The sequence below is a fragment of the Culex pipiens genome, chromosome 3 (assembly GCF_016801865.2).
Source record: "Culex pipiens pallens isolate TS chromosome 3, TS_CPP_V2, whole genome shotgun sequence".
In the NCBI taxonomy this organism is placed as follows: Eukaryota; Metazoa; Arthropoda; class Insecta; order Diptera; family Culicidae; genus Culex; species Culex pipiens.
In genome coordinates, this window is record NC_068939.1 from 140,494,859 (window position 1) to 140,519,412 (window position 24,554).

The 24,554-nt window shown below is 36.3% G+C and overlaps 1 protein-coding gene across 2 annotated transcripts in view; it reads left to right on the forward strand.

Annotated features, from left to right (window-relative positions):
* Positions 1–24,554, forward strand: part of LOC120417545 (cytochrome P450 4C1-like) — a 43,893-nt gene that overhangs the window by 4,274 nt on the left and 15,065 nt on the right. Inside the window, exon 1 of one of the 2 annotated variants that reach the window (XM_039579627.2) lies at positions 8,011–8,478. The exons of the other annotated variant lie outside the window; for it this stretch is intronic. Coding sequence (XP_039435561.1) covers positions 8,136–8,478 — 343 coding nt within the window. The 5' untranslated portion in view covers positions 8,011–8,135. Of the gene's footprint in view, positions 1–8,010; positions 8,479–24,554 lie in introns of those variants that run through there. 2 annotated transcript variants of the gene reach the window in all.

Consider the following 24,554-nt stretch of genomic DNA (forward strand, 5'->3'; position numbering starts at 1 on the left):
GAATAGGGTAGCGTAGTCAACAATGAGACACATTTGGATTTCAACTTTCAATGATTTTTGTATTTTTTTCATCTGCATTTTTTAGTGAGCTTTTTCTATTAAAGTTTTCTAGCATTGATCAAAATATGAGATCGATCCGACATGTACAGCCAGAGTTATTCAACTGTCTCATTGTAGACGCACTTGGCAGGAACAATGAGACAGCTGGGGAACAATGAGACACTCTACGAAAATCAATACTTTTCTAGTAAAACATCATGTTTTTGTATTGTTCCATTACAGGTGACATGCCTTGAACATTTTAAACCAATTTTACCAACTTGAAACTCAAATTAATAAAACATAAACTTAAAACTATTAAAATTATGTAAAATCCATATATTTATACCAAATAACTTGATGTTTTTGGTAAAATGAAGTTTAAACTCAATAAATATGCCAAAAATCGCTTTAAATTCATGTATTGAAAGATTTCCAAAGATTTTGAAAAGTTTGATAAGAAAAATCAAAGTGTCTCTTTATTATCCATGGACTGAAAAGAGTGGGGAACAATGAGACAGCCCTGGATTCTGGGTACATTCTAAATTTTGGCCAAACCTAATGAAAGGACATTGTAGCCCAACTCAATCCCTATGGAACGTCGAAAGAAATTTGAAGAAATATTAGTTTTGGTGTAAATGGCAGCCTACGAGCAAAAAAGTATTTTTCGTCTATAATCTACTTTCACACCCCAGAATCAAACATTTATGAATAACTTTTCAAGGGAGCCACTATTATGGCAGACGTGTATCCAGTAGACAAACCTTTCCCCCAAATATGAGCCTGATTGGTTGAAACTACGACTTATGAGAGCCATTTTATCATTGTTCCCCGTGTCTCATTGATGACTACTCTACCCTAAACTTTTCTTCAATTTTGTACAGAAATTTGAATGACAAAACCCACTTTTTTAGAACTTGACATTATCTATAAAAATCCACGTTTCACGCTATATCAGAACCGAACTCGATTTCGATTGCTCTGGAAGGTGTTCTACAATTTTCCCGAAGAAAGTATACTTGCTCCTAAAAATTGGAAAAACACTTTTTTCAAAAATAGGGCATGGACCTTGTGTGACCTACCCTAGTACATGTTTGAAAAATAATCATTTTGAAAAAAAAACCTTAACACTTGGAAAATATTCCCCCGGTGAACGGTACCCATCTTGTATGACCAGCCCCCAAAATTGTACAAAGACTTGCATGGAAAAACTAATGATGCAAATGACTTCTTTTGGCATTGGAAATGCATGGACAGAGTTTCATTCAATAAAAAAATACTTAGAAAACTTGATTTGCCAAAGAGAACTAATAAGAGGCAAATTTTAGACATTTTTTGAGGTCGTGACGGAAGGGCGGTACGGCCCCTTCCATTTTTTAACATTCGAAAAAAGAGATGTTTTTCAATAATTTGCTGCCTGAAACGGTGATGAGATAGAAATGTGGTGTCAATAGGACTTTTATGTAAAATTGTACGCCCGATTTGATAGCGTACTCAGAATTCCGAAAAAAACGCATTTTTTATCGAAAAAAAAACACTGAAAAAGTTTTAAAAACTCTGCCATTTTCCGTTACTGTTACGACTGTACATTTTTTTCGGAACATGTCATTTTAAGGGAAATTTAACCCTCTACAACCCAACCCCGCCTCTAGACGGGCTTCGATTTAAAAAATCGCCAAAAATCCATTTTTCAACCAATTTTCGATCTTCAAAAAGCATTGGAAAGAAGAACTTTTAAAATTTTGGAAAAATTTAGGGTTGGAAGTTTGACTTGTTTTATGTGACTTTGCCAATGTTTTTAAAAATGTAATTTTTTAGGGGTCAACTTTGGCTGTGTTTTTTACTAACATTTCCTATATTTTTAGTAAAAGAAGTATTCAGTAATTTTTCTAGTGCCCTAGACTATGCCTCTACGCATTTATTTACAATTTAAATGAAAATGGTTCCATTTTATAGCAAAAAAAGTGAAAAACATGCGAAAAAAACGAAACTATTGGCCCTACGCCCCCCGGGGCATGGCCTTCCTCTAACGTGGGATTTCTGCTCCAGCGCCTCTGACGAGACAGGAGAAACCGGGACCGACGTTTTACTTCACCATCCGATAGAAGCTCAGTGGATAAGGCGAGAATCGAACCCGTGTCTCATAGCATCATCGGGATCGGCAGCCGAAGCCGCTACCCGAGCAGGGGTAAATAACACGGGAATACCAAATGTTTGTATTACTTGGGCAAATAACAGCGACCAAAATGTGCCCTTGGTTGCCCAGTAATAGATGGTAAAATACCATGAAATCATACCAAAATCATGTATGTAGAAGACAACAGGATTACCAAAAATGATTTTCCAAGGGCGCGGGAATACCTAACATTAAAACCATCTATTACTGGGCAACCAAGAGCACATTTTGGTCGCTGATATTTGCACAAGTAGGTAATACCAAAATTTGGTATTTTCATACCATTTTTAGTGCAGCATTTGCAGTGAGTGAAAAAACGGAAATGATCCATATGCAACAGCCAAATCTACTCACCTGATGATTCCATGTTGTTCTTAGTGATATTCTTCACCACACCGAATGCATTTGTCATTGATGAACGGCCTGTGTTTGAAGTTGTTGAAGCTTCTGAAAAATAACAAGATTGAAAAATAAGTGTTATTAAAATGAAACTGGATTGAAATTCACCAAAATTCAATAATCTTTCGATTGACTCGTTTTTCAAAGTATTTGGTTAGAAATTTCAACAATTTAAAAAAAAAATCGTAATGGGTATATCAAAAAATGTTAAAACCAGTTTTAACATTTTTTTCAAAAAAAAAATTATTATCTTGTCCAAATTGGTAAAAAAATCCCATAGTTTCAGAGAAAATTGATGATTGATTGATGAAACCTTTCAATACCAAAATAATACCAAAACATGCCATCCTGACTTAGAAAATTTTCCACAATTTCAAATCATTTCTGTAGGGGGTATATCAAAAATGTTTGAAATCAGGTTTGAAATTTCCGGTTTTGAATGAAAGCATTCGCTTTGAGACATCATTTTAGCGCAAAATTAATTATTTTGTCAAAATTGATCAAAATTTTCCCATAGTTTCAGAGGAATTTGATAAAACACTTTAATACTAAAATAATACGCAAAAGGTGCCATCCTGACTTAGAAAATTTTCCACAATTTCAAGTCATTTCTGTAAGGGGTATATCAAAAATGTTTAAAATCAAGTTTGAAATTTCCGGTTTTAAATTAAAGCATTCGCTTTGAGACATCATTTTAGCGCAAAATTAATTATTTTGTCAAAATTTGACAAAATTTTCCCATAGTTTCAGAGGAATTTGGTAAAACACTTTAATACCAAAAGAATACCAAAATGTGGTGTTCGACCATTGACAAATTATGCAATTTTGCAATATCAAAACAATACCTTAAATTGGTATGATACCACATTTTGCTCTTGCATAATCCTTTAGATAAATATTAAAGGGTCCAGGAATACCAAAATTTGGTATTGATACCAGAGAAAGGTATTATTGCGCATTTTCCTTGTTATTTACCCATGCTCGGGTACCCCTGCGCCACGAGACCCACATGCAAAAAATTGAAAAAGTTACTGTAAAAACATGAAAAAATTAGATAGGCAAAATGTAATGATAGGAGGTAGGAGGATAGAAGGATAGGAGCATCACGAGTTATCGCGATTTTACGAAAAAAAAAGTTTTGAAAAAGTTGGTCGTCGTCGATCATGGCCGTTCATGGTCTTGGTCACCTGCGACAGACACGGACGACGAAACAAAAAGAAACGCAAAAAGTAACTTTTTCAAAACGAGTAACGGAAAATGGCAGAATTTTTAAAACTTTTTAAGTGTTCTGTTTTTCGATAAAAAATACGTTTTTTTTTCAAAATTCTGAGTACGCCATCAAATCAGGCGTACAATTTTACATAAAAGTCCCTTTGACACCACATTTCTATCTCATCACCGTTTCAGGCTGCAAATTACTGGAAAACACCTCTTTTTTTGCATGTTCAAAAATGGAAGGGGTCGTACCGCCCCTTCGTCACGAGATAACGGACCTGGGATTCGTGATCAGGGACAAAAGTTACCCCTTATGACAAAGTTGGAAAATCGATTCTACATCGAAAAATGAAGTTGAAAATTTTTTGCGACCAATATTTCGATTTTTAGAAAAAAAAACTAACTTAATCCACCTACGTGTTTGATGCCTTCCTCACTTTTTACCAAAAATGGGTATATGGGTGGTTTCATCATTTTTTTAGATCCAGAAAAAAAGAACACAATGTATAACTAATGAGGTCATAACTCGAGACAGGGTTGCCAGATCTTCAATGTTTTGGACTCTTTGGAAAGGCCTTTCAATTACCTAACCAACGATGGGTCGGATGATGGATCCAGACATAGTTTACATACATTTAAGTGAGATCCGGCTTCAAAAAAGTACATAAATATCACTTAAGTGGTCATAACTCGAAACAGGGTTGCCAGATCTTCAATGTTTTGGACTCATTGGAAAGGCTTTTCAATTACCTAACCAACAATGGGTCGGATGATGGATCCAGACATAGTTTACATACATTTAAGTGAGATCCGGCTTCAAAAAAGTACATAAATATCACTTAAGTGGTCATAACTCGAGACAGGGTTGCCAGATCTTCAATGTTTTGGACTCATTGGAAAGGCTTTTCAATTACCTAACCAACAATGGGTCGGATGATGGATCCAGACATAGTTTACATACATTTAAGTGAGATCCGGCTTCAAAAAAGTACATAAATATCACTTAAGTGGTCATAACTCGAGACAGGGTTGCCAGATCTTCAATGTTTTGGACTCATTGGAAAGGCCTTTCAATTACCTATCCAACGATGGGTCGGATGATGGATCCAGACATAGTTTACATACATTTAAGTGAGATCCGGCTTCAAAAAAGTACATAAATATCACTTAAGTGGTCATAACTCGAAACAGGGTTGCCAGATCTTCAATGTTTTGGACTCATTGGAAAGGCTTTTCAATTACCTAACCAACGATGGGTCGGATGATGGATCCAGACATAGTTTACATACATTTAAGTGAGATCCGGCTTCAAAAAAAGTACATAAATATCACTTAAGTGGTCATAACTCGAAACAGGGTTGCCAGATCTTCAATGTTTTGGACTCATTGGAAAGGCTTTTCAATTACCTAACCAACAATGGGTCGGATGATGGATCCAGACATAGTTTACATACATTTAAGTGAGATCCGGCTTCAAAAAAGTACATAAATATCACTTAAGTGGTCATAACTCGAGACAGGGTTGCCAGATCTTCAATGTTTTGGACTCATTGGAAAGGCCTTTCAATTACCTATCCAACGATGGGTCGGATGATGAATCCAAACATAGTTTACATACATTTAAGTGAGATCCGGCTTCAAAAAAGTACATAAATATCACTTAAGTGGTCATAACTCGAGACAGGGTTGCCAGATCTTCAATGTTTTGGACTCATTGGAAAGGCCTTTCAATTACCTAACCAACGATGGGTCGGATGATGGATCCGGACATAGTTTACATACATTTAAGTGAGATCCGGCTTCAAAAAAGTACATAAATATCACTTAAGTGGTCATAACTCGAGACAGGGTTGCCAGATCTTCAATGTTTTGGACTCATTGGAAAGGCCTTTCAATTACCTAACCAACGATGGGTTGGATGATGGATCCGGACATAGTTTACATACATTTAAGTGAGATCCGGCTTCAAAAAAGTACATAAATATCACTTAAGTGGTCATAACTCGAGACAGGGTTGCAAGATCTTCAATGTTTTGTACTCATTGGAAAGGCCTCTCAATTATCTTACCAACGATGGGTTGGATGATGAATCCGGACATAGTTTACATACATTTAAGTGAGATCCGGCTTCAAAAAAGTACATAAATATCACTTAAGTGGTCATAACTCGAGACAGGGTTCCCAGATCTTCAATTTTTTACTCATTGGAAAGGCCTTTCAATTACCTATCCAACGATGGGTCGGATGATGGATCCAAACATAGTTTACATACATTTAAGTGAGATCCGGCTTCAAAAAAGTACATAAATATCACTTAAGTGGTCATAACTCGAGACAGGGTTGCCAGATCTTCAATGTTTTGGACTCATTGGAAAGGCCTTTCAATGACCTATCCAACGATGGGTCGGATGATGAATCCAAACATAGTTTACATACATTTAAGTGAGATCCGGCTTCAAAAAAGTACATAAATATCACTTAAGTGGTCATAACTCGAGACAGGGTTGCCAGATCTTCAATGTTTTGGACTCATTGGAAAGGCCTTTCAATTACCTAACCAACGATGGGTCGGATGATGGATCCGGACATAGTTTACATACATTTAAGTGAGATCCGGCTTCAAAAAAGTACATAAATATCACTTAAGTGGTCATAACTCGAGACAGGGTTGCCAGATCTTCAATGTTTTGGACTCATTGGAAAGGCCTTTCAATTACCTAACCAACGATGGGTTGGATGATGGATCCGGACATAGTTTACATACATTTAAGTGAGATCCGGCTTCAAAAAAGTACATAAATATCACTTAAGTGGTCATAACTCGAGACAGGGTTGCCAGATCTTCAATGTTTTGGACTCATTGGAAAGGCCTTTCAATTACCTAACCAACGATGGGTTAGATGATGGATCCGGACATAGTTTACATACATTTAAGTGAGATCCGGCTTCAAAAAAGTACATAAATATCACTTAAGTGGTCATAATTCGAGACAAGGTTGCCAGATCTTCAATGTTTTGTACTCATTGGAAAGGCCTTTCAATTACCTAACCAACGATGGGTCGGATGATGGATCCGGACATCGTTTACATGCATATAATTGAGATCCGGGTATTTGTGAAAACACATTTTTATACATAACTTTTGAACTACTTATCGAAACTTCAAACAATTCAATAGCGATGTATGGGACCCTAAACCAAGTCGAATGCAACTGGTTTGATCAAAATCGGTTCAGCCAGTGCTGAGAAAACTCAGTGAGAATTTTGGTCACATACATACATACACACACACATACACACACACATACACACACACATACACACACACAGACATTTGTTCAGTTTTCGATTCTGAGTCGATATGTATACATGAAGGTGGGTCTAGGAGCTTTTAATAGAAAGTTCATTTTTAGAGCAGGATTATAGCCTTACCTCAGTGAGGAAGGCAAATCAGTATGGATTCAAAAATTCATAATTCGATCAAAGATTGTTTGCACAACCTGGAAATTTCTGAAAAAGTTGGTACTGAATGTCCCCAAAAATATATCAGAAAATGAAACAAATTAAAAATTATGTTTAACTTAACATTAAAAACAAAAATTTTACCCTGAATAATTTTTTATCAGTGCAGTAGACCTTATCAATGCCTACAACTTTTCCAATGACACCAAATCGATCAAACAATTCCTTCAAAAGATACAGATTTTTTAATTTTCATACATCATTTTGTATAAACAGCTGCCAAATTTGTATGGAAAATTGTATGGACAAACTTATGATGCAAAATGGCTTCTTTGCCTTAATTTACTTTTTGGAGTCTTCCCACCGAAGGTTCCAAAAAAGTTTCAGCCGAATTAAAAAATACAAAAAGTTAAAATAAAAGAAAAAATGCCGATTTCGTAAAGATTTGCTCAATTTAGATTACATTCCTCGATATTTAAAAAAAATCTAGTTACATATAAAAATTATCAATACACAGTAGTGAATGCATTCTTTTTGCTTTCCGGTACAGGGTTAACTCTCACTGCTTAGCGCATATATCCCTACCCCGCAGCAGAAGCCAGTAGCAGCAGCCCAGTGAGAGCCCAAGAACTTGAAGCAAGTCAAGCCAGGCTAGTTAGCTGCGCGCGCGCGCGCGCTCGAAAAAAGGCTCCAACGGTGTTGATTGGCAGGTCGTAGAATCAGTTTTTCCGCAGTCTTCAGCGTGGTCAAATCGGCGTTCGGAGTTGGCCACCACCATCAGTACCATCCGGGGTCGGAAAATCCTTTTTGTCCGAGTGTAACTTGCAGTGATTAAGTGTGGACCATGTTGACGGTTGCGTTGATCGCCGTAGTTTGGGCCGGGCTGGCCATCTTCTGCAAGTTGCGGTTCAGGTTCGCGGACAAGATGCCCGCCGTGGAACCGCTGGTGCCGTTCTTCGGCAATGGGCTCCAGTTCGCGGGGAAGAACTCGTACGAGATCTGTCAGAGTTTGACGCGTGCCTTTAAGGACAACAAGCGGATCTTCAAGCTGTGCTTTGGGCCGATCGCCGTCGTGTGTCCAACGCATCCGGATCTGATCCAGAAGGTGCTGTGCGACACGGCCAGCATGAACAAGCCGCACGTGTACAGCTTCATGCGGGTCGATCTGGGCCTGCTGTCTGCCGAGTGTATGTGTCGTTCCAAGTGTAAAGTGTGGGAGTGTTTTTCACCCAGTGTGTTGTGTTGTGGGTGCACAGGTGGATCAAATTTTGGTGTCCTCAGTGTTGCAATCTTGATTAGGATGCATACCAAATTTGAGCTTAGATGGACTAATTCATATAAAGTTTGTTTAAGATATAATCGATACAACTTCATACAAAGTAGCAAATGTGTATATTGTTTTCTACATATGCAAACAAAAAAACAGATTTAAGTTGTCTAACTCTGAAAAAAGAGTGCGGTAAGTAAACTAAGCTGCTCTAACACCTGAAGATCCAACTAAAAAGCAAGTTGTATCTTGTTCAATCGTACTTGCCAGATTTAACATTTTTTTCAATTTTCAAGCGCTGCAATCATACAATCCTACCCTTTTGAGGAAAGCTTGAAAATGCGACCAAATTGTAGAGCCTATCTTTTGTTGGTAGTGTATGCTGCCCATGTTCGATAAATGGCTCATGTGCAAATACAGCAAGCTGAGAAAAACGCAAGGCAAGTTTGTCCCACTCATAAGGCCGCGTGTTAGGTTTTGGCGCAAACGTAATTTTGGTTTTTTTTTTCTGATAGAGCAAATGATTTTGAACCAAACCGGATCAAAAACTCAAAAGTGATGAAAAGGCAAATGGGACATCTATGCAAACAGGGGCAGTAAGTGTCTAGAAGACAAAATGATGTAGCTAAATTTCGTGATTTCAATAGTCAATTATAGTTGTAATAATGCTCACATTATGTTGCATTAAATGAATAGTTTAATCGTTAAATGACAAATATTATAAGAAAAGTAAAGAAAAAGTTATTTCCATTTTGTATTTTTCGTCTGGCTTTCAAATAATTTTGCATTTTTTTAAACATGAATATCTTCTTTAAAAATAAATGAAATTTAAAAAAGCCTTAAAGCAAAATTATTTGCTGTTTAGATAGATTACACCTAACAACAATGTTTCTGCACCTTCTTAGTTCATGGGGAAGCATAAACACGAAGGTCCTCAGAATTTCGTACAATTGATTTTCTTATTTCTAATGGGTTTTCTAGACATTTTTTTTGGAGAGTTCGGGCGGTTCGTCTTTGATGCGTACAACCCGTAAATTGCACGCAATATTGATTCTCCATACACTTGATTCTGAAAAGTTTAAAGTTTATGCTTCCGCCTGAATTGAGATAGCGTAGTCACTTTTTAATGATTTTTTGCTGGTTAAAAAAGTGAATTACAGGTCACGGTTTCAGCATTTGAATGCAAGTGCATTACACATCTGTCCAGTTGTTTTGCTATCATAAATTTCCAAAATTCTAAGTATGGACGAAAATTTTATTTCTGAGAGAAAAAAAAATATATTTTTTTCCCCTCTGATTTTTCAGATCAATTTTGAAGGGGGGGGGGGGGTTGGATGGGTGACAAAAGCTTTGAAAAATATTAGAAACGGCTTAAAAAAAGGTAGGAGAACGTCAAAAAGTTTCTTTGCTTCATTTTTGAACATAATTCCATCATTATTTTAAGTTTTTTTTCCATTCTTCAAGGCATAAACGGTTCTTCAATATTGTTTTATGTGTTAAGTACTTGTTTTTCAAAGATAAATATACGGTATACAAATGAGTTAAAAATTTGTTTTCAAACATTATCTTCAATTTTTTTTTTCATTTCTCGGACCTTTTTGTAATTATTGTGTTTTTAATATTCTGTAATTTCGAAAGGAAAAACCTAATTACGGCTTCTTTTCAAAACATTCTCTACCAAAACCGGAAATGGATTTTATTTGTATTTTTTTTATTTGACTCAAACTTTGTGGGGGCCTTCCCTATTTTGTGTCATTGGTTCACCCATACAATTCTCCATACAATTTTGGCAGCTGTCCATACAAAAATGGTATGTAAATATTCAAACAGCTGTAACTTTTGAGTGAATTTTCTGATCAATTTGGTGTCTTCGGCAAAGTTGTAGGTATTGTTGAGGACTTTTGAGAAAAAAATAGGTACACGGAAAAAAATTGCATATTTTTTCTCAACTTTTTTAGCACTAAAACTCAATTTCCCAAAATACGTATTTTTTGATTTTCGAGATTTTTTGATATGTTTTAGGGGACAAAAATCCGCAACTTTTGAGCCATAGAGAAACATGGTCAAAAAATTTTCGAAGAAAATACTTTGAAAATTTTTAAATCAAGACTAACATTTTAAAAGGGCCAAACATTGAATATTACGCCCATTTAAAATGCTAGTCTTGATTTTAAAACTTTACGAATGTTTCATGTATTAACATTGAAAATCGGACCATTAATTGCTGAGATATCGTCATTAGAAAATGGTGGGCTGTTTGGGTGAGACTTAGAAAACTTCAATTTTCGTGTTTCTTTTTCTTCAAGCCGCTGTATCTCAGCAACCCGAGGTCCAATCTTCAATGTCTCTTTGACAATTTTATAGCAAATTTTCTGAACTTTAAAAAAAATATATTTTTAGAAATGGTCACTCATGGTCACTATTTTTAAAAATTGAAAAACTGCAAATATTTCGCTAAAATCAAACTTTCGGTGGCTATATCTTGAAAACGGAGCCCTTTATCAAAAAATCTGTTGAGTACTTTTCGATTGCAAATTCAATTTTGCATTAAAAAATTATGTCAAACTTGTTTTTGCATGAATCTCCTTTTTTTTCTAAAAATTACAATTTTTTCAGAAATTCATAACTCGGCGGCAGATTTTTTGACCATGTTTCTCTATGGTTCAAAAGTTGCGGATTTTTGTCCACTGAAACATATCAAAAAACTCGAAAATCAAAAAATACGTATTTTGGGAAATTGAGTTTTAGTGCTAAAAAGTGCTAAAATCAACAAATTTTTTTTTCCTTGTACCTATTTTTTTCTCAAAAGTCCTCAACAATACCTACAACTTTGCCGATGACACCAAATTGATCAGAAAATTCACTCAAAAGTTACAGCTGTTTGAATATTTACATACCATTTGTGTATGGACAGCTGCCAAAATTGTATGGAGACTTGTATGGGTGAACCAATGACACAAAATAGCTTATTTGGTCATACGGAAGGCCCCCACCAAGGGTTTCCAGAAGCGTTTATTACTTGCCAGTCTGCCAATTAATTACTCAAATTACTGGTCCAAAATGATTAATTACACAAGTTACTTAATTATTTTTCACTACGATAAAAAACATTTAATTTATATTTAAGTATTCATTTCTACGGTTCTAAACTAAATTATTTATAAATAGATCATTCGATAGCTCTTTCAATAATTATTCTGTTTACTTTGTTTTTTTCACGTATAATTTTTATTGAAAATATATATAGGCGATCAAACGTCAAAAATGCCCCTAACTAGAGGGCGCTGAAACTTTGAGTGATGTTTACAGCGAGTTAATTGGTTTGAAATTTGGAATTTTTTATTTTATTATAAAATTGACATTCGTATTTAATTATACAATTTTTCGGTAAAAAATAAGTAGCTCAATTGATATCTAGAGTTTTTTTTAAATAGGTCTTATAAACATATGAAACCTTTAAAAAAAACTCTGGATATGAACAATAATAAGAGCCGCTGCAAATATTTGTCAAAGTTTTTGTTTAGCTCAAATAATCAGGGGGCCTTTTTTACAACAAATTTTAAATATTAATGGCATTCGACTTTGGAAGCTGAAAATATTATTGAAATTCATATATTGAAGTAAAACAGTACAATTTTTTTTTGCTTTTATGACAAACATGAGTTCAAAAAACGTAAGTCAACTTAAATAATCTTCATTTGCAATTGATTGATAAGGGTTCGGTTGATTATTACACTACTCGACAAAACAAAACTTGTGTCAAGGGATTAACGTTATCTCATCCGTTCCTGAGAGAAAAGGCATCCCCGAATCCGATGCAATCGACAGAATTTGATTTTATGTCCACGCGGACTGACGAGAAGTTGGTACATTTTTTAACATAAAATGCTAAAATCAACAAATTTTTTTTTCCTTGTACCTATTTTTTTCTCAAAAGTCCTCAACAATACCTACAACTTTGCCGATGACACCAAATTGATCAGAAAATTCACTCAAAAGTTACAGCTGTTTGAATATTTACATACCATTTTTGTATGGACAGCTGCCAAAATTGTATGGAGACTTGTATGGGTGAACCAATGACACAAAATAGCTTATTTGGTCATACGGAAGGCCCCCACCAAGGGTTTCCAGAAGCGTTTATTACTTGCCAGTCTGCCAATTAATTACTCAAATTACTGGTCCAAAATGATTAATTACACAAGTTACTTAATTATTTTTCACTACGATAAAAAACATTTAATTTATATTTAAGTATTCATTTCTACGGTTCTAAACTAAATTATTTATAAATAGATCATTCGATAGCTCTTTCAATAATTATTCTGTTTACTTTGTTTTTTTCACGTATAATTTTTATTGAAAATATATATAGGCGATCAAACGTCAAAAATGCCCCTAACTAGAGGGCGCTGAAACTTTGAGTGATGTTTACAGCGAGTTAATTGGTTTGAAATTTGGAATTTTTTATTTTATTATAAAATTGACATTCGTATTTAATAATACAATTTTTCGGTAAAAAATAAGTAGCTCAATTGATATCTAGAGTTTTTTTTTAATAGGTCTTATAAACATATGAAACCTTTAAAAAAAACTCTGGATATGAACAATAATTAGAGCCGCTGCAAATATTTGTCAAAGTTTTTGTTTAGCTCAAATAATCAGGGGGCCTTTTTTACAACAGATTTTAAATATTAATGGCATTCGACTTTGGAAGCTGAAAATATTATTGAAATTCATATATTGAAGTAAAACAGTACAATTTTTTTTTTGCTTTTATGACAAACATGAGTTCAAAAAACGTAAGTCAACTTAAATAATCTTCATTTGCAATTGATTGATAAGGGTTCGGTTGATTATTACACTACTCGACAAAACAAAACTTGTGTCAAGGGATTAACGTTATCTCATCCGTTCCTGAGAGAAAAGGCATCCCCGAATCCGATGCAATCGACAGAATTTGATTTTATGTCCACGCGGACTGACGAGAAGTTGGTACATTTTTTAACATATAAAATCGAACAATTTAAAAAAAACCATGCGTCTCCTCCCAATTATATGAGCCATCTACAAGAATATGGAAGCGCCTGGTGCATAGCCATTTCCTTTAAGCACAACGGAAACAACCAATACAAATGTATAAAAAAGTTGTCAAGTTCTCGAGGGGTCCACAGCTAGCATTTTTTGTACGATTATAAAAAATAAATATTAAAAGTTTAAAATTAATTTATTTAAAAAACATATTTTTTGATTTACTTGTTTACTAAAATTTTATGTATCTCAAAGGTCTAGGGGTACTTCGGGATGTCCATGGGCATCCAAGGACTGCCTGGAGTTAAGATCTACGAGTCTACCGCCGTAGCAAGCAAGAGGTCGTCGGATTTTGACCCGGATCATGTGCATATAGCATCAGTGCATATGGTAGACTACTATATGAATGTGTTGGGATGTTCATGGTCATCCGAGGACTCCCTGGAGTTAAGATCTACGAGTCTACCGCCGTAACAAGCAAGAGGTTGTCGGATTTTGACCCCGGATCATGTGCATATAGCATCACTGATGGTACGAGTCTACCGCCGTAACAAGCAAGAGGTTGTCGGATTTTGACCCGGATCATGTGCATATAGCATCAGTGCATATGGTAGACTACTATATGAATGTGTTGGGATGTTCATGGTCATCCAAGGACTCCCTGGAGTTAAGATCTACGATCTACCGCCGTAACAAGCAAGAGGTCGTCGGATTTTGACCCCGGATCATGTGCGTATAGCATCAGTGGATATATTAGACTACTGTATGAATATGTTGGGAAGTCCATGGTCATCCGAGGACTCCCTGGTGTTAAGATCTACGAGTCTACCGCCGTAACAAGCAAGAGGTCGTCGGATTTTGACCCCGGATCATGTGCCTATAGCATCAGTGCATATGTTAGACTACTATATGAATGTGTTGGGATGTTCATGGTCATCCGAGGACTCCCTGGAGTTAAGATCTACGAGTCTACCGCCGTAACAAGCAAGAGGTCGTCGGATTTTGACCCCGGATCATGTGCGTATAGCATCAGTGCATATGGTAGACTACTATATGAATGTGTTGGGATGTCCATGGTCATCCGAGGACTCCCTGGAGTTAAGATCTACGAGTCTACCGCCGTAACAAGCAAGAGGTCGTCGGATTTTGACCCCGAATCTTGTGTGTATAGCATCAGTGCATATGATAGACTACTATATGAATGTGTTGGGATGTTCATGGTCATCCGAGGACTCCCTGGTGTTAAGATCTACGAGTCTACCGCCGTAACAAGCAGGAGGTCGTCGGATTTTGACCTCGGATCATGTGCGTATAGCATCAGTGCATATGATAGACTACTATATGAATGTGTTGGGATGTTCATGGTCATCCAAGGACTCCCTGGAGTTAAGATCTACGAGTCTACCGCCGTAACAAGCAAGAGGTCGTCGGATTTTGACCCCGGATCATGTGCGTATAGCATCAGTGGATATGGTAGACTACTGTATGAATATGTTGGGATGTTCATGGTCATCCGAGGACTACCTGGTGTTAAGATCTACGAGTCTACAGCCGTAACAAGCAAGAGGTCGTCGGATTTTGACCCCGGATCATGTGCGTATAGCATTAGTGCATATGGTAGACTACTATATGAATGTCTTGCTTGCTACGGCGGTAGACTCGTAGATCTTAATGGTCATCCGAGGACTCACCGGTTTTAAGATCTATGAGTCTACCGCCGTAACAAGCAAGAGGTCGTCGGATTTTGACCCCGGATCTTGTGTGTATAGCATCAGTGCATATGGTAGACTACTGTATGAATGTGTTGTGATGTTCATGGTCATCCGAGGACTCCCTGGAGTTAAGATCTACGAGTCTACCGCCGTAACAAGCAAGAGGTCGTCGGATTTTGACCCTGGATCATGTGCTTTATTCATTCACATTCATATAGTAGTCTACCATATGCACTAATGCTATACGCACATGATCCGGGGTCAAAATCCGACGACTTCTTGCTTGTTACGGCGGTAGACTCGTAGATCTTAACTCCAAGGAGTCCTTGGATGACCATGAACATCCCAACACATTCATATAGTAGTCTACCATATGCACTGATGCTATTCGCACATGATCCGGGGTCAAAATCCGACGACCTCTTGCTTGCTACGGCGGTAGACTTGTAGATCTTAACTCCAGAGAGTCCTCGGATGACCATGAACATCCCAACACATTCATATAGTAGTCTAACATATGCACTGATGCTATACGCACATGATCCGGGGTCAAAATCCGACGACCTCTTGCTTTTTACGGCGGTAGACTCGTAGATCTTAACTCCAGGGAGTCCTCGGATGACCATGGACATCCCAACACATTCATACAGTAGTCTACCATATCCACTGATGCTATACGCACATGATCCGGGGTCAAAATCCGACGACCTCTTGCTTGTTACGGCGGTAGACTCGTAGATCTTAACTCCAGGGAGTCCTTGGATGACCATGAACATCCCAACACATTCATATAGTAGTCTACTATATGCACTGATGCTATACGCACATGATCCGGGGTCAAAATCCGACGACCTCTTGCTTGCTACGGCGGTAGACTCGTAGATCTTAACTTCAGGGAGTCCTCGGATGACCATGAACATCCGAACACATTCATATAGTAGTCTATCATATGCACTGATGCTATACGCACATGATCCGAGGTCAAAATCCGACGACCTCTTGCTTGTTACGGCGGTAGACTCGTAGATCTTAACACCAGGGAGTCCTCGGATGACCATGGACATCCCAACACATTCATATAGTAGTCTACCATATGCACTGATGCTATACGCACATGATCCGGGGTCAAAATCCGACGACCTCTTGCTTGCTACGGCGGTAGACTCGTAGATCTTAACTTCAGGGAGTCCTCGGATGACCATGAACATCCCAACACATTCATATAGTAGTCTATCATATGCACTGATGCTATACGCACATGATCCGGGGTCAAAATCCGACGACCTCTTGCTTGTTACGGCGGTAGACTCGTAGATCTTAACACCAGGGAGTCCTCGGATGACCATGGACATCCCAACACATTCATACAGTAGTCTACTATATCCACTGATGCTATACGCACATGATCCGGGGTCAAAATCCGACAACCTCTTGCTAGTTACGGCGGTAGACTCGTAGATCTTAACTCCAGGGAGTCCTTGGATGACCATGAACATCCCAACACATTCATATAGTAGTCTACCATATGCACTGATGCTATACGCACATGATCCGGGGTCAAAATCCGACGACCTCTTGCTTGCTACGGCGGTAGACTCGTAGATCTTAACTCCAGGCAGTTCTTGGATGCCCATGGACATCCCGAATTACCCCTAGACCTTTGAGATACATAAAATTTTAGTTAACAAATAAATCAAAAAATATGTTTTTTAAATAAATTAATTTTAATCTTTTAATATTTATTTTTTATAATCGTACAAAAAATGCTAGCTGTGGACCCCTCGAGAACTTGACAACTTTTTTATACATTTGTATTGGTTGTTTCCGTTGTGCTTAAAGGAAATGGCTATGCACCAGGCGCTTCCATATTCTTGTAGATGGCTCATATAATTTGGAGGAGACGCATGGTTTTTTTTTAAATTGTTCGATTTTTTATGTTAAAAAATGTACCAACTTCTCGTCAGTCCGCGTGGACATAAAATCAAATTCTGTCGATTGCATCGGATTCGGGGATGCCTTTTCTCTCAGGAACGGATGAGATAACGTTAATCCCTTGACACAAGTTTTGTTTTGTCGAGTAGTGTAATAATCAACCGAACCCTTATCAATCAATTGCAAATGAAGATTATTTAAGTTGACTTACGTTTTTTGAACTCATGTTTGTCATAAAAGCAAAAAAAAAATTGTACTGTTTTACTTCAATATATGAATTTCAATAATATTTTCAGCTTCCAAAGTCGAATGCCATTAATATTTAAAATTTGTTGTAAAAAAGGCCCCCTGATTATTTGAGCTAAACAAAAACTTTGACAAATATTTGCAGCGGCTCTTCTTGAGAATTGTGAAATTTCACAAAATAACGTTAAGTTTTAAAACGTTTATAAAACATTGGTGTGACATTACTTCGCATTTTTTTCTGAAGCAAATTTAAAAAATCTGTTACTGAAAATACAGATAATGTGGAACGTGACATTAACATTGGATTCAATTGCATCTGAATATTAGTCGATTTTAATTTCACTGAGTTTGATTTTTACCATTGAAACATTTGTCTCAGAAATATTTGGAAATTTTTCGGGAAAATAGCCAATCTCTTAATAGAGAGATATTACAGGACTGCCAATTTCTGCAGATGATGAAAAAATATATATAAAAAAAACATATTTTTATTTTTATTGATTTTTAAATGGCCATCACTTGACAACTTTGTTTATTTCAATGATAATTAAGTACATTTTGGTTTTAAATATTTGATCCACAAAAACTACAAATAATTTTGACTGCCTATTAGAAGGAAAAGCATTAAAAATTAATCGATTCTAATGCAGTTCTTGCAAAAAAAAAACATATTTTTATAATAAAATAGTAAAAATGAATAGATGTTGGATTCACAATACAATTTTCACTTGGTAATATATCATGGCCTTTCGTTGTTAATCAGTTCGATAAACAACATGATAAATTTTTTTTTTGGGGAGTTTTAGGAGAGAACTATGGTGAATAAGGCCTTCTATGTACATACAGAATCAGTTTTTGTAATCTTTGTGTTTCACTCTTATTTGAAATTAATAAGATTCTGTTATAATAGATTATATATAGAAAGTAAATAGTTTCATTGGAAAAGTACAATTAAAAAAAAATCAATTACTGTAATTACTCAAAAATTACTTGAATTACCAATCAATTACTTTAATTTACCCTAATTACCATGAATTACTAAGTAATTAAAGAATTACCTAATTACCAGCTAAAAATCTAAGTAATTATTAATTACTTGCCAGTTTGAGGCCTTGCTGGAAATCCTTGGCCCCCACAAAGTTTGAGTCAAATCCAAAAATACAAAAAAATAAAAATAGTTGAAATCGGCCGATTTCGTAGAGAGTTGCTCAACTGATGATTGCGAAACAACTGAACTGGTGTAATATACATTTTTTTACCATATTTACATGTGGCTTGTCATTTTAATATTTATGCCGATGGACAAACCCTTTGAAACATATTTGCATCGGCCTTATTAAATCTTTAACAAAAAATATTACAAATAGTCCAACTAAGCTCAATTTTTGCTTGTATGTTTATAATTTCCTTATTTTATATTTTTTCCTCTTATGTTGTTGAAAAAACATGTATAAATCATCTGATTTAAAAAGAGGACTGATTAATAAATCTCAACTTATTTCAAAACATTCTCTGCTATTTTTTTTGCAATATAATCTAAAATGAATGAACGTTAAAATAGTAACCGCCTCCTAATGAAACCAGTGAATATTAGTGATACAGGTAATTGGTTTTGCGCAAACACCAATCACTTGTTGTCGTTGTGAGTGATTGTTTGGCAGCTGAAAAGAAGCCACACCCTGTTCGTTTTTCCAATTATGTGCAGAAAAGAACTTAACTAGGTGGGTAAAGCTGCTGATTTATGCACTAACTAATCTAACACACTTTTCGGCATTGAATTTATGTGGATGGATAATTTCAAACTAATTTTTACACATAGATTCTGCTATCAGTAGTTAGAATACTTTAAACATTTTAAATTTTCTTTTAGTACAAAGCATTTCTTAATACAGTACAACCTCGCTTGGCTGACAGTAGTTTTTGGCATACAAAAAGTGTCATTTATCAATTGGCCTATTTTTTTATTGTTCATGAATGTATGTTTGCAAAGATGTCGCGATAGTGAGGTTTATTACTGTGTTAAAAACTATTTGTTTCACTAATATTTCACTGATAACACAACTCGACATTTTTGAAGTTGATGTCAGCAAACGCTTCAGTTTCGTCAAGGTATGATAAATTTTGGGTCCCTGATTGCACTGTAATAGACAGAATCGAATTTTAGTAAATTTCCTGCCAAATAATAACATTTTAAATGTTTTTCAAAACTGAAGCGTTTTCTGAAATCCAGTTCAAAAATATCGAGTTGTTTAAAATTTAAACTGGTTTGGGATGTGCGTGCTATAACAATGTTTAATAATGCTATAAAAGTTATCAATGTTAGAAATTTTCTTGAGGTAAGTTGAAAAAAACTAAGAGATAATTTTGTAATTGCAGAAAAATCCTGCTAAACTGTTGAACATGATTTTTCATTTAAAAGAAACTTTAGCCAAAATCAAAAAGTAATAATTTCTAGTCTATCAGAGTGTCACGAAAATGACTTAATCAGAAGATCCCAGTCAAGACAAAAAAAAAACGGTGCGAACACACAATACAATGTAAAGCAAGCCATTCTAGACCCGACAAAATTCATTATGCACATCAGCAAATTCACTTAACTGGGTATGAATAATAGGCATACCGTATTAGCCAGCCAGCGCGTCTGATCGTAGACTGTAATGCGATTGAACTGACCGTTTTTATGCTCATTAGCAGCGGTAAACCGATCAGCCGTCAACCCGAGCTCCGATGCAATCAGCCGCCGGTCATCGAGGTTCAGCTGACGACTTCTACCTGTCTCAACTCGTGTGGTGTGAAAAGCCTCTGTTGAATGAAAAGTCGCGTGCGCTCGCATTCACTGATCGCTTTGTGTGTGAGGCTGTCTGTAAGCCAAGTTTCCCTGCATTTTCACAAGCCTTGTTCGAACTGGTCGAACAACCTGTGGCCAACCAGTTTACCTTTGTACGGCCCAGCACAGCTTGAAGACCGTTATGGCTACTTTGCTTTACTTTGCACTCGTTTTCACAGGGTGGAAAACCAACTTACTTGGCCTCAGGTTCTTCAATGAGCTAATTTAATAAATCCCGCCCGATAGAACCCATCCTTGGTAGCAGCCTGTGCTAACTAACATTCCCGTCCCATTCCCTCGAGATCTACAAACTGACATGGCGGGCGCCGTTGGTGGCCAACGACTGTTTCCTATTCGCACCGGCTCTAGTTTTGATGATCGTGATGTTTTATCTTTTCAGCGCATTCATGCATGCTGTTGATAAGGGAAACATCATTTGATCGTTGAAGCGTGTGACCGGTTGTGCTGATGGGATATTATGGTCCTGTTCAGCAACGGAGAAGGACAACCATGGGTGGTCTCTCATGCTCATGCTCATGCTCATTTAATAAATCCCGCCCGAACATTTTCCGATGGCTCGGCAAAAAAACAAAAACAGTCGCTGGGTTATTGAAACTTAACTTTAGTTAACGCCCACTAGACTGTGGAGGAAGGTGGAACAAAGAACCTGTTATTTTAATAAAGACAAGCTCTTTTCTCACCGAAACTGATAACTCTTCTAGATGCACATCCGAACATTGCAAACATTTTGATCGTGGTCCAGATCGCAAAATTTAGTGAAAAATGGATTTTCCGAAAATTGGTGAAGTTTTAGAGCTTTGGTGTCTTCAAAAGAGTTGTTGCAAATGGAAAGGGTCAACTTTTGGTTCGGCTGAAAATTAGGATGGTTTACGATTAGGGTGATTTGCAAAATCTTACTTCTCAGGAATATTTTTGGGATTTTTTTGTCTTCTGAAAAGTTATTGAGCTTACCGATCCAAGCAACTTTGTCAATGACAGCAAAATTTTATCTCGCAATGTACGCCTTCTACGACCAAATTTAGAGAAAGCATTTGAGAGAACCTTCAAAAATCAGTTTTTTTTAATAGATATTCAGGGTAAAGTTTTAGAGAAAAGTGCTGTTCGGTGCACTTTTTGAACTCTAAAAACATACCTCTATATTTTTTGACATGCCAATCTGACTTCAGGGTTAAAAGTCATTTTAAGGTAAAAAAGATGCAAATCTAAAACATAAATTTCGTGAAAAGCGCAGTCCAATTTAAAGCGCCACATTGCATTTGAAAGGGAAGATTTAGCATTACAAACGCTGAAAAAATCTCAGGGGTATTTTTTTTAACTCCAGAAATCTTTATTTGAAAATGTCTAATTTTAAAGGGAAAAGTATATATGGTCACCCTTGAATCCGAATCTGCCCTCAGAATTGCCCCAAGTTGTCAAAATATCGATTTTTGGTCATATTCAGGGTTTTTATGAGTCCGTTCATAAACTACACTTTTTGAAATCTCAGACCCTAAATAAAAAAAAATTTAAATTTCCTCGAATATTTTGACAATTTAAGGGATTACATAAATGTAAATCGACAAAAATGTCAGAGGTGGGTTTGAGCACACACTTAAACTTTTTTTAAAATATGTTTTCAGGGCATTAAAATATTACTTTTCATCTATTAACAAAAAAAATTGAAGACATTTGGTTGTAGCTTTGTCGAGATATCGATATTTGAAGTTAGCAGTTTCTTAAAACTACTACTAACTAACCGGTAAAGGATAGGTTTCGACTAGCGACGTGCTGGGTTTCCAATCCAGAGGCGGTGTGTTTGATTCTCGTACATGGATGATCTGAAATAAACTACTTTACTATGGGGAATTTTCACTTTTAACATCTTCTTAGAGAAAATTATGCTATTTTTATGTTTCTTATAGATTTAATTCGGATTCAACTTTATAGAACACCGCACGAAGTTTTTTTTTTTTTGTAAAATGTATAAACACGCTCAAAAATAAACCTGCATCTTTTCGGGATCAATTCCCAGTGCTTGTGATGTTGCACAAAGATGTTCCCCGGATCAAAACCTATAAAAAATGTCTAAGACGAGAAAATTATATCGAGCCGGCTTGAATCCCGCGGCGGGCGCTCTAAAATTCTTTGTGTAAATATGGGTATTCGGCGCCGTCGCTCCGTGCCATACTTTCATACACTTAGGAGCCCAGGGCGGCGAAGTCCTTGTAGAAAGGAAAGGAAGACACTAGTGGTTGGTACTAGCAATGGTGGCCGACAGCTATAAAGTCAACTTCGTTTTTGGTGTAGATACTTTCTAGAAACAGCGTTAAATGTCAAGGGTCTGATTTTCGGTTCAAAGATCAGAAATCACTCACTCTTTGCTGAGCGAATATTTGCCGACTGGAGCCGACTCGTGAATTTCTTTGCCCACTCCGTCGCGTCGACCCCACTATGGTACATTGGGTGGCCAAGTTTCAAAAAAGTGACCATCTCCAAATATTTTTTGGTATTTTTTTCTCGAAAGTAAACATTCTAACTAAGAAAAATCCAAATTTTCAAAGCTCTAAGTTTGTTCATTACGGAGGTACGCAAGCTGAAAGTCAAAAAATGGAGTAAAAAACTAGCGTTTTTCGAAAAAAAGGCTGATTGTTTAATTTTAACATAGCTCAGCCATTTTAAATGTTTTATTAGGACAAATATACATCGTTGGAAAGGTAATGAGATAAGCTTTGAAACTATTAATAGATAAAATGTTGTTTCCAAACCAAAAACTGAAGTTTTCATCGAATAACTGGAGCATTTTTTTGACAAATCATATTTTTTTGTGTTTGTTAATCGAGTACTTTTTTTGCTAACCGATGCTAAACATGAAACTAAGATCACTTGAAAGAATGGATTATAATCTAACATTGCTGAAATTTCCAGCCTGCGATTTTTTGCGTTTTCGGAAATATGCCATTTTGAACATTTACGTTTTATCAAAATTTGCTGCAATCTACATATGTCCCCTTTTTTCACTTGCTTTGCTACCTACTTCGTGGGCATCGTCGCTTCAAAAATCAATACCTGGTTTCAAGAAGTTCGAAATGACTTTATTGGAATTTTCTGTTGCCTACATTTAAAATTGAGTACCTTAGTCAAAATAAGGTATTCGTACCGAAGTTTCTCAAGCGAAACTGGAGAATCTCAGTTTGATACCGGAAAAAGTATTCAGCAAAATGTTGACTTAGCATGATGAATTTCTGCGATCAATCCATGAAACTGATCCACATTTATGTTCTATGTTGGTTAGTACAAAACATCATAAAAAGTACCTTTAACATATCCTGAAGCTGTCACAAACTCTATAATCAAATGAATTTTAAGAATATTGTTTGTATTTTATCGTTTTACTTCATAATTAATATTTTGAATAAAATTTATTTTTCTGTTATTTGATTTAACAATTAAAATTTTCACAATTTATGCCCGTAACCCCGGGACTCAAGTTATATGGCATGGACTCACAAAAAGAAACACACAGCAGTAAATAATAAATATTTGACTTAAAATGAATTTATTACGCTTAACAAAATTTTGTTGGAGGGGAGGAGGAGAGGGGGGGGGAGAAAGAGGAGGGAGGGGTTGTGTTCTTAAAGTGGGGATGTATTAGCTTATCCATAATTTAATAATATAAACTTGCAATACAATATATACGCAATTCTGTTGCACTTGCAAATGTATGAAAAGACTATTTATTTTAAACAATCAACTATTGAAAAACATGAAAAGTCATAAAAATCGACGTCATTTCAATACCATACAATTACCCAAATTTGTATGAAAAAACATTTAAAAAGCAAAAAAATAATTTGGCCGCCTGTTTGTATGGAGATGGCCCATAGTGGACCCGAGTCACACACGAATACGTTCATAGAGGAGAGAATCTAACAACATACCAGCTCGACGCTCTTTTGGCCTGCACTACCACAGTTTGCTGTACATTTGTATTTGGCATGCTGGAAATTGCTTGTAACTGTGTCTTTGATGTCGTGATGACATAGATTTTGAGCAGTTTGATAACTTAGTAAAACAAAGCCCATCGCAAACTATTTCGACTCAGCGACTGAGCGCCATAACGCAATCGGTCTCTCTGAACCATTCGCTGTTCTGTACTTCTACCCAATTGAAGTAAGAGGGAGAGCAAAGAGAGATTATTCTGTAACGATTGGTGTGGAGCCGGCAAACGGTAGGAAACGGTCAGAGCAG